At 39.3% G+C, this 17,792-nt stretch overlaps 1 protein-coding gene across 3 annotated transcripts in view; it reads right to left on the reverse strand.

Annotated features, from left to right (window-relative positions):
- Positions 1 to 17,792, reverse strand: part of BLOC1S5 (biogenesis of lysosomal organelles complex 1 subunit 5) — a 58,868-nt gene that overhangs the window by 21,749 nt on the left and 19,327 nt on the right. For all 3 annotated transcript variants that reach the window (XM_089918273.1, XM_089918274.1, XM_022586625.2), the window contains exons 3-4: positions 15,351 to 15,480; positions 9,091 to 9,149 (exon numbers count right to left, since the gene is read on the reverse strand). In XM_089918273.1, coding sequence (XP_089774399.1) covers positions 9,091 to 9,149; positions 15,351 to 15,480 — 189 coding nt within the window. The remainder of the gene's footprint in view (positions 1 to 9,090; positions 9,150 to 15,350; positions 15,481 to 17,792) is intronic.

Below are 17,792 nucleotides of genomic sequence, written 5' to 3' on the forward strand. Positions count from 1 at the left end.
CAGATGCTGAGAGAGCTATCAGGAAAAAGATGGAAGCCGTATTTTCCCGCCACCCATAATGCCACCCATTATCTTCTCTCTCATCTGGGCCATGATAAGAAGCAAGGTGGAGAAGCCATGGTGCTCTAAGTATCTATGAAAGGTGTATTTCTGCTAGTTGTTTTGTATATCTTATCTACTTCTGAGGTTACAGGATTCTCATTTTACAGATGAAGAAATTAAGGCTTAAGAACACTAAATTTACTTCTCCATGGTCACTGAGCTACTACATTGTAGACTCAAACTTAGGACTTGCTGACACCCAAACCTATGGCTTTTCTATCACGAAGTGCAAATCAGATCTTTCCAGGGAAGTTTTACATAGATGGCTAAAGGTCTTCTGCAAGACAAAAAAAAAAAAAAAAACTACTGCAAGAGTTTTTTCTGCCAATCTGATCTAAAGTTCCTCAGCACCAAGGAGAGAGGTTAGAAGTGAATCTGAAGTTTCAGTTATAGTGAAACATTCCCCTAAAATATGTCCCGCAGACCCATGTGATCTGAGCAGGCAGTACAGTGGTGGGGAGAGAGGGTTAGGATGGGGTTTGCTGATCCAGTAAGTTTGGGAAACAGGTTAAACAAAATTCAAAATATTTCTTCTTAACCTTTCAGCCTCATGGATGGTAATTCTTCAAAAGATGAGTAAAACATGAAGAGTTCATTAAATTCTTTTCATGGAATTTTTACAGAACTATTTATTTTAAGAGAAAAGTCATAGAGAAGAAAAATGCAAATAAATTTCATCAAAATGATGCCTTGCTTTGGCTGAAAATTAATTTCTAATGAGTACAGAGGATACTAACCCTGCATGCTCCGAAGTTGTTTAACAGATTAGTCTTCTCTTTTTAATTGAAGCACTGTCATTAGCTTGGCTGACCCTGTGATCTGTGCCATGAGGCAACAGCCCAGGTTCGACTTCCCACCAGGCAGCATGTTGCCATACATACAGCTCAAGAGAGAAAAATGAAGATTTGGGAAGTGGATAAACCTGGCTTCAAATTCTCGTTCACCTGTTACCAGTTGCACGACTCTGGCCACGTTAAATTTTAATTTTAAAATGAGGAAAAGAATATTTACATTCATAAATAAATCTGTATCATGTCAAGTTCCTAGCTCAGTGTCTACAGTGCTTAATAGAAGGTAAGCATTATCATACAGATATGAGCAACGCATCTAGAAGGCAGATCAAACCACTTTTTAATCCTCTTCAATTTAGGGTTTTAAATCTTTAATTTTAGTAATCTGATTTTAGCAACAGATTTTTATAATTCAAACAATACAAGGCAACTCGAATAAAAGTAATAGTTCTCGCCTCCCAAACCCATACTCAACTCAATCTTCCCATGATTCCACCATTTACCATTTGGCTGTAAGACAAGACTTTAATTAAGACATTGCCAAAGGCCAGTTTCTCTATTTTGTAGCTTCAGAATATTATTACCAAAGACATATACATCCAAGTAGCTTTTTCGTATGACACATATCACTGCTTGGCCTCCTAGTCCAGGTGAAAAGAAGGTGAAGACTGACAATTCCCTAACCGAGGTGAAAATCTAGTCTTGCTTTCATATCAAGAAGTTCTGCAAACTTGTGGTTGCCAAGGGGGAAGGGGGTTAGGGGAAGGAATGACTGGGAGTGTGGGATTAGCAGATGCAAACACGTGTGTGTGTGTGTGTGTGTTGGATAAACACCAAGGTCCTGTGTAGCACAGGGAACTATATTCAATATCCTGTGATAAACCATAATGGAAAAGAAGATGAAAAAGAATGTATACATATGTATAACTGAATCACTTCGCTTAGGCAGAAATTAAACACAACATTGTAAATCAACTATACCTCAAGAAAATTTTTAAAAAAAGGTCTGGAAGCCACTCTACTTTATCTATCCTTTCTCAGTCTCCCACCTTTAATAACAATAACTGCTTTGACATCTTGCATTTTCCACAATTAGTAAGGAAAAAAAGGGAGGGGTAGCTTGTATATTCCTGTACTGACAACACTGTAATCTTTACCTATAAACAAAAGTCAGCTACCAGAAAATAACATCTACCTGAAACTTAGTTGAAAACTTTATGGTAAGAACTTTAAGCGGTCAAAAAAAAAAAAAAACGCACACGCGTGCACGCACACGCACACACAAGCCCAAAATAACATAACACAAAGTCCATTTAAAAATACTGCAGTATTCATGAAAAACTCTTCTGATTCTGAATTTATTTGCCCTACCTTACACACAATTCTAACCAGGTTAGTTAACTGTTTACCAAAGCTATATCATATTAAAAGTCAAATTAAAGAAAATGCTGATAAATGAGATAGAAAGAAATGATAGGCATCAGCCTTACAAAAAAGAAGACAGATACAGAAACTTAGAAACAGACAGTATCTGAGGGCATTTGAAATAGAGAAACACTTTTTTCTCTCTAATTCCCTGAGGACATCACCATTTTCACCATAGCATAAAATTTTACATTCTCAGTAATTCCTAATTCATAAAGAAAATTAACCTGTAACATTTAATAAACTTTTTATAAAAACCAGAAAAGTGTGGAATATATTTTTAAAGATTTCCATCCAAAATAAAGTGATAAAAGTACTATGCTTCAAGATGATAAAAATCTCAGCTTTGTGGTTGACCTGGCTATATGGAATGATTCGTGTTCTAAGGCTTCTAGACACGTGAGGTTTCATTGTATATAACAGAAAAATCCCGAGTTAGCTATATCTCACATATCATCACCCAGGAGCAAGTTAAAAACTATTTAAGCCAACAGGAGTGAAGGCTACCTCAGCATATCTATTCAAAATGTCAGGAAATACAGTCTGGGCAGCGGTAGCCTCACCAGAACAGAACAACAAGGAGCTGAACTGCTCCTTGATCTGAAGCAGCAAAGGCGCCACCTCCTCGAGAACCAAGCCCATCCTAAGGGCAGCGCGCCTCCAGTTCACGCAGAGCAAGTTATAAACGCCAAAGATTTAGCCTAACATGCCAATGAGTCTGTTTACAACTAAAAAGAACTCTCAGAAATAAGGAACAGTCTTTTATAAACAGTGAGCTAACCGCAGACCGTCATCGCCTGTGCACAGTAATTCGGCTTTCACGTTCAATATAGGGGGCTCTACGTCAGATTTAGTCTGAAAGAAGGATTCCTCTACAGTTGAAATGCGTTTGAAAAATAACGATCATATCTAACTATCGTTATGTGCAACAGATTCACACAAGACTAACAGAAGGAACACAACATAGTAATGGAACTACTTGCCATTTAAAGCTTAAAATTACCTGTAATAGGTAATTACGGTTAGCAGTTAAATTTCTAGCAGCTACCAAAAGAGTACATACTAAATTATACGTTTAAAACTTGATATTCATGGTGGTAGCAGTAATTAGGGTCTCTGGTGAGCAATTTGCAAAAATCTATCAAAATAGAAAGTATAAATACTTAAGGCTCAGTAATTCCTCATATTAGCATTTTCCCTTAATTTTTATTAAAGAAGTATCACAGATCTTAGAAACAAATTCAAATACAAGAATATAAAGGGACAGTTCCCCCCCCCCAACATACATATACAAATCCTTTCCCTTGTTTCCTTTTTCCTAGTATTATGACTAGTTTGATGGGTACATTTACGCTTTTTCCTTTGTTCATACAAACCTATTTACTTAATTACAACAAAATGTAGTCATACGACACATGATGGTCTGCAGCTTTCTTTTTTCAATAACGATACAATATGTACTAATGGCATACCAACAGCACTAGGGTGGGAGAGCTCTGCCCTGGGTGCAAGCAACAAGGGGGTGCACTGTCTGAACAGAATTTAAACCCATGACACACACAACTGAAAGACTGGTTTTTATTACCACCAGGTGCTGGCAATATACTGAGTAATGTCAGTGATAAAATACTCTTAACCCCCAAATCCTTCTTTGGTCTGAGTTCTAAACAATTATTGAGGTTACTGTTGAAGCTTAGTAATACATTAGTTTCAAATTAACACATTTTCATTGTTTATCCTTTAATAAACCTTGAAGTTAATTTAAAGGACTTCCAGTTACAGAGTCAGTCCTGAACAAAGTGAGTCAGCTACACACGTTCATTTCCAAAAGTAAATTCCTAACAGTTCAGAATCATGTCAGCTTTCTTTAGATGCTCAGCCCCTCTAATCCCTGAATTACTAAATGTCCTTGCATTTAAAAAATGATCCAGGACTTCCCCAGTGGCACAGTGATTAAGAGTCCGCCTGCCAATGCAGACGACACTGGTTCAATCCCTGGTCTGGGAAGATCCCACATGCCAAGGAGCAACTAAGCCCGCGAGCCACAACTACTGAGCCCATGCGCCGCAACTACTGAAGCCAGCGCGCCTAGAGCTTGGCTCCACAACAAGAGAAGCGACCACAATGAGAAGCCCATGCACTGCAATGAAGAGCAGCCCCCGCTCACTGCAACTAGAGAAAGCCCACGCGCAGCAGTGAAGACACGACACAGTCAAAAAATAAATAAAATTTTAAAAAATAAAATAAAATAAAAAAATGATCCAGCACAGCAACTGCAGAAATAAAACCTGAATTAGTTCAAATCTATCATTCTACATTACTTTTTTTTTTACTTAAATTTGTATGTTTCACTCTGCAGTTAAAATTTTTATATTGTGGACACATTGGGAGCCACCAAAATGGTTTCCAAAGAAATAAAGATAGTATTATAATTTCTAGAATTCACTGTGAAATGTGACTTTTATGAATCTCTTCCAGACTTATTCTTATGCTTAATACTTTCCCAAATGACATATCTGTGTATTTTATCACAATAAAAATAATTCAAATCAAGTTTCAGAGGGTTCTTCCTAAATGAAATCAATTGCATACTCAAAGGAGTGGATACATTTGTTTTCCCAAGATAAAAAAGAAAATGCCAACTTTAAAAGAAAATAAAGAGAAAGTTTATTAATGAGCTATAGCTGTGTACCAAAAATAATTAGCTGTAATGGTTTTTGTCTCTTTCTACAACAGAAAGAAATAGTAGTAATAACCCAGCTTACTTATGTCCCACTGGAGATACATCTGAAGAAAAGTCAATCCTGAAGGCAAACTGTGTCTAGGACCAGGTCTATAAATCAACTCATGGATACATAATAAAAACACATTTTTGCACGCATTAGTCTAAGTCGGTAATTCTCAGTGGGGGGTGATTTTGAGGCTCCTGTCCCCCAGGTTTTTGGTTATCACAACACAGGTTGGGGGTGGTGATACTGGCATCTAGTGGGTAGAGGCCAAGGATGCTGCTAAACATCCTACAACATGCAGGAAAGACTCCACAACGAAGATTTATCTGCTCCAAAACGCCAACAGCGCAGAGGTTGAAAAACCCTGGTCTAAGGGAAAACTCTGAATAAAGCAACTAATGTCTAAAAGGTTCTTTGGAACATCTGTCAGCAATACATGTGCCTTTAATTTTACATATGCCTTACACAGATAAATGAAAAAGTATTTACTTCAATAAGAAGTACCAGAATAGCAACTGCCAGTAATTATTTAAAATATTTAGAATATTATGTACAGTCATCCCGTGGTATCCATGGGGTTTTTGTTCCAGGACCGCCCCCCCTCCCACTATGGATATCAAAATCCACGGATGCTCAAGTCCCTTATAAAATGGTGTAGTATTTGCATATAACCTGTAAATCCTCCCATATACTTTAAATCATCTCTAGATTACTTATAATACCTAATACATATAAATGCTATATAAATACAGTGTAACTGCTTTGGAAACAGCTGCCAGCATGTGGCAAATTCAAGTTTTGCTTTTTGGAACTTCCTGGAATTTAAAAAATATACATTTTAAATATTTCGGTTGAATCCACGGATGCAGAACCAGCGGATGCGGAGGGCCGATTGTACTGATCCATTACCCTACATTTTCAAACTCTATCAAGAAAAAATGTATAAACCATGCTATCTCATTGCTCTCATAAAAAAAAAAATCATACAGAGGGAAAACTAAATTTAATAAACATTTGTGGACAAGACGAATCAAAGGATTCATGTTTACTTTATTATTATCTCTAGTCTGGATGAACAGAACTTCAATAGTTGATGCCTGTGCATGAACCTAAGTTGAAGCCAGTGACAGATGCTAATCAGCTCAGCATCTGCCTCTGACAGCTTACTTAGGTCAGTGAACTTTATAAGCCAATTGTATTTTCATTTCACTACTCTTACTGCTAGTGCCCAATATGCAGCTTGTATTAGTTACCAGTTTTTAAGACATATGTCAAATAACTGGGGAATGTGCATTTATTGTTCTTCTGAATGTACTTTTAGATATCAATTGTGGGAAATATGATTTGGATGAATGACGTTTATCATAACTTACTTCCCACAGAATTCCACAAATTGTCTTGACATAAAAGAATGATTAATGGCAACAGTCTATTTTATTCCATTACTACTCCCATCTTTCTTTGTTCTGAGAGCCATTCAAATATACAAAATGTAGCCAATAGAATAACCGAGGCAACAATTAACATTAGATTGTAAAATGCAGCTAGAGGTCAATTTTGCTTTGTACTTTTTTGCTAGATGAGAAATTAAACTTTACCTCTCTGTCATATATATGTAGTCTGAAACCTCTGCCACACGAAGTTTTGGCAAAATCAGATATGGCACTTCAAAAAAAAAGAAAGACCTTAAGGATCCATATTTCAAATGTTCCGCTAACTAGATAAGCACTAATGAAAGAAATAAAGACTACATTTCAATATATTCTAAAATACTGATACTTAATCAGTGTATTCCATTAAAAAAAAAGTTCAATAACATTCTCTGAGATAGCACCTGGAAGAAATATATTTAAGACCAAAATACCCCAAGGGCTTTATTATTTCTTGAGGCCATTTTTTTTTAAACCAAGGGACAGTATCTTTCAATTTAGAAAATCAAGTGCTTCACCAACCCTACAGACCACAGCAGGGCTCTTATCCAGAGTGATTGCCTGCATCTTAAACAAACGATCGAGGTGGTGGGGGGAAAAAAGCCACCTGACGTTTGGAAAGTAAAGCTATTTCACATAAATTATATAACACAACATATCAGGTAAGCAGAACATCAATCTATCAGGTAAGTAGAACAAGTATTTGCTTTGAAGCTCAAGGACTTGTCCAAGGGCACACAGTTCGCTAATAAAGGCAAGTACCAGAAATAGAAGACACCAGGTACTTTTTACCCAATCTGGTAATTTTCCTACCTACATACCGTTAATACACCAAACATGAAAAAAGTTCAAAGTGACAAGAGGAACCATCTATCCCAATTATAATTTAATGTTAGGTTAGTTCTGCTTAAGAATGACAGGGATTGCCATTTTATCAGAATCATAACTGCCCTGAGAATGTCTTAGAAATAAAGACCAATATCATCTGAGTGCATATTCACGTAAAAAACACCCCTTTTTCATTTTTATTTGGAAAGCCAAGAGAACTGCGTAAGTTACAGCCAGTAACAGCCAGCACAGCCAGTGTTCTATCAGAAAAAGTTTTTCTGATTCTCAAACACAGGAATGTTCCTGGTGCTTCCACAACAAATTGCCTAACGTTGAATGCTTGATTCTCTACATTCTTCTCTGGAAACATCCATCTAGACAGTCTACCTACCAGCTCTGTGAGACCACCGACTTCTCCCATCTTTTGCCTTTGCTTCCACTATATCCTTTATCCTACAGTATCTTTCTTCCCATCTTCTATCACTCGAATTCCTACTCACTGATCAAGGTTGGGCTCGGATGTCACTATCTTCCCAGTAAATTACACTTTTTGCCAAGATCGTGCAAAGTTCTTTGTAACTATCACAGCCCTTACTCTATCCTACGTTATATTCGCGTTAGTGGTTTGGGACTCCTAGACTTTTAGCTCCTACATGTATGAGCTGCCTTAAACTTAAATTAAAATCTTTCACCCTCAGTGGCACCTAGCCAAGTAGAGACTAAAAAAAAAATCTGCTGTCCAGCTGGGCATGGCGCACTGAAGCCCCCACGGCTGTCCCCACCGTGCTCTCCGGACACTGTGCAAGCACTGCACCCCGACACCAACTTCCCTGCCCACGGCTCTGCCCTGCCATGTTATCAGTGGTCTCGCAACAGCCCTGTTTCCCAACCTGGCCCGCTGGGATCCTGTTCCTCTCGGGCAGCCTTCCCACCTGGCTTAACTGTCTTTTCAGTAAGGCCTGATTCATCAGATTGTTGAGTTTTAAAATTTATATCAACATTAAGAGTTGAGCAAAGGGTGGAGAAATTTAAACTCGGGCAAGGTCCGTGTTTCTTTTTTACAGTGCCAGATTGGTACCGTTATTATGGATAAACCACACATTAAGGACAAATGGAGATAGTAACACTTGCTGATATAAACACACAAAAAGGCATTATTTTCAGAGTGACTCAACATTTCTTAACAAGTGTACCCCCACTAGTTTAGAACAATAAAGTTATAAAAATACTTCATGAAAACTGTAAGTTAAAACACCAAATTATTACAGGAACTTAAATTCTTGTGCTGTTTTTCCACATCTGAATTTAGTTAAGATATAATTCAAATAAGCAAAGCACTACCCAGCAAGTGATTCACACACTCTTACGACTATTCATTAAAGAACCCATCCACAGGCATGAATGCCTCCTTTTCTAGAAGAAATATACATAATATACTCAAGGCCTCAGGCCTGAAGATTTATATTTCCAACCTGGTGGCTATTTTTTGTTCCATGTAACAGTCCTATTTTTTCTCCTCTAAGAGACAAATACCACTTTCAGGGAAAAGTTGAAAAGGAGAAAAAGAGGTCTACAATTTGAATTATAAAAATACAGATCGTGCAATTATGTGACCATACCTCCTCAACACACCTTCAATGAATTAGCCATTTTTTAATCTTTTAAAATCACTGCATAAGAGAAAACAAATTCAGAGAATTTTTTAAAATCAAAAGCAACTGCTAATAATATGATAATAAAAGCCCTGGAGTTATAGCCTCCATTACCCAAATGGTCCACTTTTACCTTGTTTCGCTCCCGTTCCCTCTGTTGGAGCCTACAGACCGAGTCTGTAGCTGCTTGCACTGAAATAAAACAGAGAGTGGGTTTTCAATCAGCAGCCCTTGTTCAAGGAGAAACTTACCTGGATTAAAACAAAAACAAAAACAAAAAACAACACTTGGACTGTTTTAGATCTCAAGAAACTATGCAAAAAAAGCTGGTATTATTTTGGTCATGGTAGGGTGGCTAAAAGGGGAAAAAAAAGTATTCAGGATGTCATAATGAGAACCACTATCATTTGTGAGCTTTGAGCTGCAAGCCAAGGGCATTCAGTACTAATTCCAATGACAAGTTGTCATCAATGACCTCAGAATTCTCTAAAAAGATATAAAACACCTGATAAATGTTATCATTCCATTGTGATGGATGTAGACTTTACAGAGTCTCTCTGATTCATTAACTTCCCCTGCCCCTTCCTCACTGGTACCCCTGCTCTCTTGCAGGCAGGACTTGACACCCAGAATGCTTCGACGACTTTCTACTATTCTTCTCACCTATTCTAATTCATCCTGGCTGCCACTGCCAGATTCACGTTTCTCTGGACTGCTTTCTTTTGAGTCATTTCCCTTTTGTAATGACTTAAAATTGCTAGTAATAATTATTGTAGTTATTTGCTGAGTATTACTATGTGCCAAGAAGTGTGCTAAGTACTTTCCATGTATTACTCCTCTTAATTCCACTTTCCTACTAAGTGAGGATCACTATCCCATTTTACAGATTTTTGTCATCTGTAAAAAACTGAGGCACAAACACAGTGAAACATCACTCAAGGAGGTAATATGACTAACGGGCGCAGAAAGCAGGACTTAAAATCAGACCCCTGACCCTAAGACTCGGCTCTTACCTTCAGGGCTCTACCTCTCTTATAATCTCAACAATGAAACTGGTTTTAATCCATCAGTTGTTCAAGCCTCTTCCTTTACCCGCTCCGTTTTATTTCTGTACACAAACGTTTTCACTTACTTCGCTGGTTGGTGTGTGGGCTAAGAGTCAGCCTTCCTCAGTCAAACCTTGAGTTGAACTTTAGTTACGCGTGTGACTGCCCTTGGGCTTGTGTGCTCGCTCCTTCATGCAGCCGTCTGTCAGGTATTTACTGAGCGTTTGCTATGTGCCAGGTGCTACTGCTGCTGCTCCTAATCTCTCAGAACCTTAGTTCCTCATTTGTAAAATGAACATAACAACTAATAAGAGGGCTTCAGAATGGACATGAGAAAAGGATGAGATAATGCAGTACGTGGTATGCTTAAAAATAATTGAAAGATTAATAATAAAAGCCACTCAGAGCAGTTCTTCACACATGGTAAGCAGTCAAGAAATGTTACTGTGGCTATTATTCTATGCACTGTCCTCTCCCTACTGAAAGTGCTTTCCTTATTCCTTTCCTCTAATTAAAATGTTTACATGTTTCAAAAGCCCAGTTCAAGGTTTAGTGCCTTCATAAAGCCCTCCAGTTGAATCCTTTCCCTATAAGGATTTTCTCTTATTTGAAATTCTTTAACCAGGTATGTGTATATCCTACCACTTTATCTTGCATTTGCTTTAAACAATTTTACCCAGTTGTTTCACAATTACGCCTTTCCACCCCACTCAACCCAGCCCCAAGTTCAAAGTTCCATACAGGGCAGGGGCTGTGACTTCTCTTTCAGAAAAATGTTAGGCCCCTCCCTGAGAGAGTATGACAAAGGGGAGGGTTCAGCTTTTAAAAAGTCATGTTTTTATCAGTAACCATTCATTTTAGTCACATCAAAGATAACACTTTAGTACTAAAAATTAAGGTTCCCAATCATTGTTTGTTCTAATAGAAAAGCTGAAAACACAACAAAATAGGAGTTGATTAGCTCTGCCTTCTTTCTGTGGTATATTAATATTACATCATCTCTCCCGAGTGGTGGTTCTATCATTTCCTGTATTTTTTTTTTTTCTTGGCTCTGAACATAACTCTTAAAAAACCCATTTTGTGGTCTTTGGGTGCTTCATCATTTTCAGATCATTCTGGGCTTCATCTAAAAGAAGAGTTACAGGACTATGATATTTATATGTTGTCATTTGTTATATACTTTAAAAATTTAATTAGAACACATCGGACAAAGGCACACTTTAGTTCCCTATCAGGATTATCTTTGTACTTAGAATATCCATTTTTAGAAATTTCAGTCCCTGAAATTTTTCATTCTTTATCCACATGATAAAAAAGGTTTGCTTTCTGAATTTAATGAAATCTGCTCTTCTAAAATCTAAGAAAATCACCTAACTACCCTTTCTTCCCCTTTCTTCACAAGTAGAGACTCCAAGAGGAAAAGGGCCATGTATCTAACCCTATCACTTCTACACCACATATTGGTCATTCCTGACTCAGTAGGAAGCCACTTCCCCAGCTGTCTCAGTGTCCCAGGAGGCTATACTGACTTTAAGGAGTTAGGAATTCATCAAATTATTTTCTCTAAACCAAAAGATTACTTGAGGAGATTAGCACCACACACAGTAATTGTGACATGCAACAGCTAGCAGTGTCCCTGTGTCCTCACATAAAAGAGAAACAAATTCATTGTGTCACAGTGTGTATGTGTAAACCACAAATACACACCTAAGAAAGTAGCTCTGGTTTGGTATTAGGAGATGTTGGCTGAATTCTCATTCATTCATTTCAATGAACAAATAGTGTGTACAGACGGAAAAGATGTCCCAGAACCAAGCCGTAGGGCACCCCAACGTCAAAAGTCAAGGAGAGAAGTGAAAACTAACAAAGCAGACTGAGAAGGAGGAGCCTGTGCTGTAGGAGGAAATCCAGGAGAAAAGGCGGACTCTCCTTATGACCTCTTCTGCAGGAGCGTCATTCTGAAGTTCAAAGAGCTTGAGCTCTGGCAGCAGAAGCACTAAGTCTGCATGGCGGTTCCTCCAACTATTAGGGAGAACCATGGATGTTAAAACACTTTCAGTTTCCTCAACTATAAATGTGTTGGGAAGAGGGTGATAAATATTTACTTTACACAGTTAAGATGGTCAATGAGGAAAATACAGGTAAAAAATCTAATTAGTCAAGTGCTACTAAAAATTAGTATTTTAAGTCATAATGAGTTCTTAAAGTTTTCTAGCTACAGAGGGAGAGTGAAGCAAAATCAGACAAACTTAGCCCCCTAAGTACCTTATAAAATAAATTAACAGTTTTTTAAAAAGGTAAAAAAAAAAATCCATCATTTACTGAACAACGAGGAATTATATAATTATATTTAAACTTTGAAAAGTGGTGGCCAAGGACTTCCCTGGTGGTGCAGTGGTTAAGAATCCACCTGCCAATGCAGGGGACACGAGTTCCAGCCCTGATCTGGGAAGATCCCACACGCCGTGGAGCAACTAAGCTCGTGCGCCACAACTACTAAGCCTGTGCTCTAGAGCCCGCAAGCCACAAGTACTGAGCCTGCGAGCCACAACTACTGAAGCCCCGCGCACCTAGAGCCCGTGCTCCACAACAAGAAGCCACCGAAATGAGAAGCCCGTGCACCACAACAAAGAGTAGCCCCCGCTCGCCGCACCTAGAGAAAGCCCGCACGCAGCAACGATGACCCAACGCAGCCAAAAATAAATAAATAAATAAATTTATTTTTAAAAAGTGGTGGCCAAGAATAGGAACACAGAGTCTATAAAGAACTGAGACTCCTCACCTCACCATAACCACTCCAACCCCCAAAAAATGAGAAAAAGAAAATGGACTGGGACTTCCCTGGTGGTCTAGAGGTAAAGAATCCACCTTCCAGGGCTTCCCTGGTGGCGCAGTGGTTGAGAGTCCGCCTGCCGATGCAGGGGACGCGGGTTTGTGCCCCGGTCCGGGAAGATCCCACATGCCGTGGACCGGCTGGGCCCATGAGCCATGGCCGCTGAGCCTACGCGTCCGGAGCCTGTGCTTCGCAACGCGAGAGGCCACAACAGCGAGAGGCCCGTGTACCACCAAAAAAAAAAAAAAAAGATGTCGGGAATGATATTCACCAAAGTTAAAAAGCAATGGTTATCTTGAGGCAATTAAAGTGATTTCTTGCTTCTTTTTCTTTCTTATTTTCTTCTTTATTTCTACTTTCTTATTACTTAGGCATATATCCTTTTGTTTAAATAATAAAAAATAAAGTCACTGCTCTTAAAATTTAGTTAATTTGAATGCGGAATAACCTAAAGGCTTTCTGTCCTTCTTAGCCTCTAAAATCAAAGGCTGGGTCCTCAATGCTAAGCAAGATCTTGAGACAACAAACATGGTGAAGTTTACGAGTCTATGAAATAAATAATAAGTAGAACACAGACACTAGGATGAGAAAAACGTACTTTACGGGTTACTCTTATGTACCCTCCTAGAGCTCTCACTTACTTTTTGTGTTTTTTAAGGAACCACAGGTGAGTTTTGGTTCTGAAGCCTCTGCTCATCCAATGCTAAAACACTCAGCTAGGATTCTGTAACCGTCTCCATCCAAACAAGCCGAGACGTCTCCCCCCTAATGCTCCACAGTTGCTCAGTTTTGTGCACAACGATCGACCAATAGCTTAAGATCCACACGACCGAGTTCTAAGATTCTCAGCCAACCACACTCCCAGCTCAGCCCTCAAACATGCAGAGAAGAGATAAATGAGACAGATCTACTAACAGGCACAAAACAAAACTCAACTGTCACTAACCTTGTAAAGTATTAGTTAGATCAGAGTATACTGCCTAGATAAACTCACTTTTATAAGCAAGCCAGCGCCATGGCTCAAAATGTAAAGTTTTTAAACATGAAATCCTGCAGGAACAACAGCTGGGCCCAGGCCAATTTTTAAAACTACATTGGCTCTAAAAGCAGATAATTATCTCCATTATCCCCGTTAGGCTCATGATAATAGCTACAAGGAAATACTTAGGCTGGAGCCTACTGAGGAAGCCATTCCTGCTTCTAGCAACAAAATTAACTCCAAAGCCACCGCATGTCTCTAATGCTAACAATAAGGTAGTCCTCAGAGGTTAAAACTTTCATTATTACTTCACATTCTGTGTGCTTTAATTCTTTCTTTTAGCAGAATACATTTACAGTCTGGATTCCCTGTTACCTGTAAAACTTTTCTATTTCATTGTGAAGACTATACTTTTGGCATGAGGCCTCACGTCAGAAATAGCTTTGGCCCAAGAACAAAACAAGTCAAAACAACCATTCACAGTTTTCTTTTTCTTACTAAGTTTTATCCAGTATTTTTTTATATACTCAAAGTGTGTACAAGGAAAGTTATAAGTACATCTCGAAAGTAAACATAAGCATTTCTATCAATAATAATTTGAGTTTTACTTTTACTGTAATGACTAGAAAGCTTGTCAAGGTTAAGGAAGTGATGGTTGAACGAACAAGGGTGTGTTTGCAGTTACCATGCAAAGCCTGAAGTCAATTCTAGACTCTTTGCTCTTCTACTCAAAGAAACCAAATGTGATTGTGGGAGGTCTGTCCTCTCCAAGCTCCTCTGAGCATCAGAGGACCCAGGCTAACCTGGACTTGCACACATATGCTCTTACGTAACTCAGTCATTAACCAAGCCCCCCTGCTACCTTCCCTCATAGGACATTACATTACCCTCCAGTTTTGCTATTTTCTTCCCAGAAAGATATTGTTTCATGTTGCCCTCCATCGTTATCTACCAGCATCATTTGTCCTTGGACAAACTGAACAGTGTCAATATGGATCTGAGAAGCGCTGAGTTTCTGATACACCTCTAATTTTAAACTCAGTTACTAATAAAACTCCTTTTATTTTATAGTTTAATATGTTTAATAAATATCCTTTTAAGCAAACATTTCTCCATGTTAAAATATTCTGCTTAATGAAAAAAGTGATAAAACATAAACGTTTTTGACAGGTTTGTTTTTTTTTTAGTTAAAAACTCTAGTATCCTGTTTGAAAAAGAAGCTTCATTTCATATCCTAATTACTGGTCATCAAACTTTTTCTTATGAATAAGTTTTTTTTTTTTAAGGTAAAAAATGTTTCGATTGTCTTACATCCTAGAAGGATTATCTTGTGCACCCATCTTGCTTTGGAGATTAATGCTCTTAGCATCAAGGGCAACACACACTAACTGCTAGATAAGCACTTTATCTGTGACTTCCCTCTCCTGGCTCCCGCTTAAGAATTCTCTCTCCATCTCTCAGCAAGTACTCAAGGACGTCCATTTTGGCAGAGCATGCATCTGAAATAAAGCAATATAAAAAAATCTCTGGCTTACATCTCTGGAGAACTTGGTTTAAGTTGTCTTGCATTGTTTCCCTACACGTGGGAAGAGTATGTTCATTTGTTTCATGGATCATATTCTTCAAATTTTCAAGAACTCGCATTTCTCGAAGACCACGTTTTTCCTATTAAAAGAAAGTAAACAGCTAGTACATATTGTGTCTTAAATCTTAGTAATTACTTTCTGGGATTTCCACCCAGGTTTTGGTTATGTTATTACCTACTACTGAAATTTACCCAGCCTTCTTCTAATTATTTGGCAATAAATGAGGTCACAACCTGGAGGCATCTTTTTAAATTACGAAATGCTTCAAAAGTTGCAATGTAATATTTTTATACCTATGTTTAAAAATGGGCATGAGGGGGGCTTCCCTGGTGGCACAGCGGTTGAGAGTCCGCCTGCCGATGCAGGGGACACGGGTTCGTGCCCCGGTCCAGGAGGATCCCACATGCCACGGAGCGGCTGGGCCCGTGAGCCATGGCCGCTGAGCCTGCGCGTGCGGAGCCTGTGCTCCGCAACGGGAGAGGCCACAACAGGCCCGCATACCGCAAAAAAAAAAAAAAAAAAAAAAAAAACTGGGCATGAGAAATACTAAAAGAACAAGAAGAGACCTAGACTCCATGTATTTCAACTGTGGCAAAGAAAGAAATGATCTGGTTTTAAATTTGATTTTGTTGTTCTTACCATCATAAAGCTTCTATTATTATGCTCTGTATTTTTCATCTGATTCCAGATTTCTCAACTAAAAATGTGTTGTAAAAGTAATAGTATGTGGGAACTTCCCTGTACAGAGAAGAGTTAACACTGAGTGCCTGAGACCTCCTCCTTACAAAGGCCTGCCTGCAAGGTTGGCCTTCGGCTGGGGGCTGGGAACTTGACCAGAAAACAGCTCCCATGGAGGTGTAAGACACCTCTTTCCTTCCGGGAGTCTGGAATTTTGATACATGCTAGGCAGAGTGTGCCTACTTGTCCAGTCCCCAGTAAGAACCATGGACCCCCAGGTTGAGACGAGCTTCCCTGGGAGACACTATTCATGCGCGTTGTCACAACTCACTGCTGGGGGCATCCCTGGAAGTTTCTGCCTGGCTTCCTGTAGAGTCTCCCCATGTACCCGTTCCCTTTGCTGATTTTGCTCTGCATCCTTTTGCCATAATAGAGTTCAGCCACCAGTACAACCACATGCTGAGTCCTGTGAGTAACCAATGAACCTGGGGGTGGTCTTGGGGACCCCCAGCCCATCCCCCCTTCAGAAAGCTGAGCTTAAACCACCCTTCCACTTGGGTGGGCTAGACTTAGTGACCTGCTTCCAAAGAATAGAGCAGGGAATGAGAAAAATATTAACTTTACAGTGGAGTCAATGAAGGTGACCTCATCAGTGATGTCATGGTGACAGCACGCACCTCCCAATGTAATGTGACAAGAAAGGCACTTTAACCTCTCTGGTACTCTTTCCCAAAGCCCAGAAACCCAGTATAATCTTAGGAAGAACAGCAGACAAACCCAGACTGGGGGACATTCTACAGGATACTGCCCAGGACTCAAGACTGTCAAGATCAAGAAAAACAAGGAAAGACTGAGAAACTGTCACAGATCAAAGAGGACTAGACAGACATGACAATTAAATGCAGGGTGGTGCCCTGGATTACATCCCGGAACAGGAAGGGGACGGCAATGGAAAAACCGGTGAAATCCAAATAAAGTCTGGTGCTTCATTAGCAGTAATGTATCAATGTCAGTTTCTTAGTTTTTACCAATGTAGTATGGTAATTAATGTAAAACATTAACAACGGGAGGGGACTTCCCTGGTGGCGCAGTGGTTAAGAATCCACCTGCCAATGCAGGGGGCACGTTCGAGCCCTGGTCCAGGAAGATCCCACATGCCGTGGAGCAACTAAGCCCATGCGCCACAACTACTGAGCCTGCGCTCTAGAGACCGCGAGCCACAACTACTGAAACCCGTGCACCTAGAGCCCGTACTCAACAGCAAGAGAAGCCACTGCAATGAAAAGCCCTCACACCACAATGAAGAGTAGCCCCCGCTCACCGCAACTAGAGAAAGCCCACACGCAGCAACGAAGACCCAACGCAACCTAAACAAACAAACAAACAAAACAAAACAAAACAAGGGGGGGGGGTGAGACGTACAGGAGACCTCTGTACTACCTTAGTAACTTTACTGTAAACCTTAAAATAATACAAGACGAAAAGTTTACTTTAAAAAGGGTGGTAAACTTGATTGTAAGGAAATAATGTTAGTTACTGGGGGTTTTGTTTTGAACCATTCTTATGGAGCAGCTGTGGTCAGATTTTTACTCGAATTTTTCCATAATAAAAAATTTTAAACTTATACAAAAGTTGAGAGAGAATGAAAGAATGAATCCTCATGTACTCATCACCAAGCTTCAACTTGTGGCTGACTTTGTTCCCCCTGTAACA

This window comes from Delphinapterus leucas, chromosome 10 (assembly GCF_059928025.1).
Source record: "Delphinapterus leucas isolate spDelLeu-1000000601 "Yukka" chromosome 10, BTC_Dleu_Yukka2, whole genome shotgun sequence".
Lineage (NCBI taxonomy): Eukaryota > Metazoa > Chordata > Mammalia > Artiodactyla > Monodontidae > Delphinapterus > Delphinapterus leucas.